At 41.9% G+C, this 1,440-nt stretch overlaps 1 protein-coding gene across 1 annotated transcript; it reads right to left on the bottom strand.

The window, feature by feature from the left end:
• Positions 1–222: 222 nt before the first annotated feature.
• LOC138890414 (uncharacterized) lies at positions 223–642 on the bottom strand. Its single transcript, XM_070173799.1, has one exon. The coding sequence runs from the start codon at positions 640–642 to the stop codon at positions 223–225; it is 420 nt and encodes a 139-aa protein (XP_070029900.1).
• Between the last annotated feature and the right edge of the window lie 798 nt (positions 643–1,440).

The raw sequence follows: 1,440 nt of genomic DNA, 5'->3' as shown, positions 1-1,440 counted from the left end.
CCTACGTATTCCCTCTTAAATGGAAATCAGGTCAAGTGTAGTTCAATTACATCAGATGAGTAAATGTAAATAGTCTAAGCATAGTATCTCTTGACTGCGTCTGAATTGATTGGTTTTGGCTAAATTTCTCCATCCATTTCTACAAGTATGAGTGCTCCTCCTGTCAGCACCCTGTGAACCATGTACGGACCTTGCCAGTTGGGAGAGAATTTCCCTTTGGTTTCATCTTAGTGTGGGAAAATCTTCTTCAGTACCAGTTGTCCTGGTGCAAATTTCCTTGGTTTGATCCTTTTTGTTGAAAGCTCTAGACATTCTATTCTGGTAAAGCTGACCATGACATACTGCGTTCATCCTTTTTCTATCTTTAAGGGCCAATTGTTCATAGCAGCTCCTTGTCCATTCTGCATCGCTGAGTTTAGCTTCATGTATGATTCTTAAAGAAGGAATCTCTACCTTGGCTGGAATGACAGCCTCGGTACCATAAACCAGCATATAGGGATTTGCCTCGGTTGATGTGGGAACTATAGTACGGTATCCCAACAAAGCAAAAGATAGCTTATCGTGCCATTGTTTGTGGTTTTCTACCATCTTCCTTAGTATCTTCTTGATATTTTTATTGGCGGCTTCTACAGCTCCATTCATTTGAGGTCAATAGGCTATGGAATTATTGTGCTTGATTTTGAAAGTCTCATACATGGCTTTCATCAAATCGCTATTGAGATTGACAGCATTATCAGTAACAATGGACTTAGGAACTGCGAACCGGCAAACGATACAATCTTTGACAAAGTCTGCAATGACTTTTTTGATAACAACTTTGTAAGATGCAGCCTCTACCCATTTTGTGAATTAATCAATGGCTGCTAGAATAAACATGTGTCTGTTTGAAGCAGTGGGCTCGATCGGACCGATGACATCCATTCCCCAGGCGGCAAATGGCCAAGGTGAGCTTGCTGCATTGAGCTCGTTTGGCGGTACTTTTATCATATCGGCATGCACTTGGCATTGGTAGCATTTGCGGACATATTAGACGCAATTTGTCTCCATGGTCATCCAAAAGTAACCGGCCCTGAGTATCTTTTTGGCTTAGACAAACCCATTCATGTCTGGACCACAGGTCCCATCATGTACGTCCTCAAGTAGTTTAGAAGCTTCTTTTGCGTCGACACATCATAGCAATCCCAAATTGGGAGTTCTTCTGTACAAATTTCCTTCGCAGTGGAAGAAGTGATTGGATAATCTCTGGAGTGTGCGTTTCTAAGTGTGGTTCGCATGCTCCAGATATTCCCCTTTCACCAAATACTCCTTGATGTCATGGAACTAACGTTTTCCATCTGTTTCTTTTGCGACATGAGTGTAGTGTGCAGGCTGATTATGAATTCTCATTGGGCAGTATGCCGGTGATTGGATAATCTCCATGATTATGTTGTATCATGGATG

Source organism: Nicotiana sylvestris, chromosome 1, assembly GCF_000393655.2.
Source record: "Nicotiana sylvestris chromosome 1, ASM39365v2, whole genome shotgun sequence".
Classification (NCBI taxonomy): domain Eukaryota; kingdom Viridiplantae; phylum Streptophyta; class Magnoliopsida; order Solanales; family Solanaceae; genus Nicotiana; species Nicotiana sylvestris.
The sequence above is the reverse complement of the archived record's forward strand: the minus strand, read 5'-3'. Positions and strand labels throughout refer to the sequence as shown.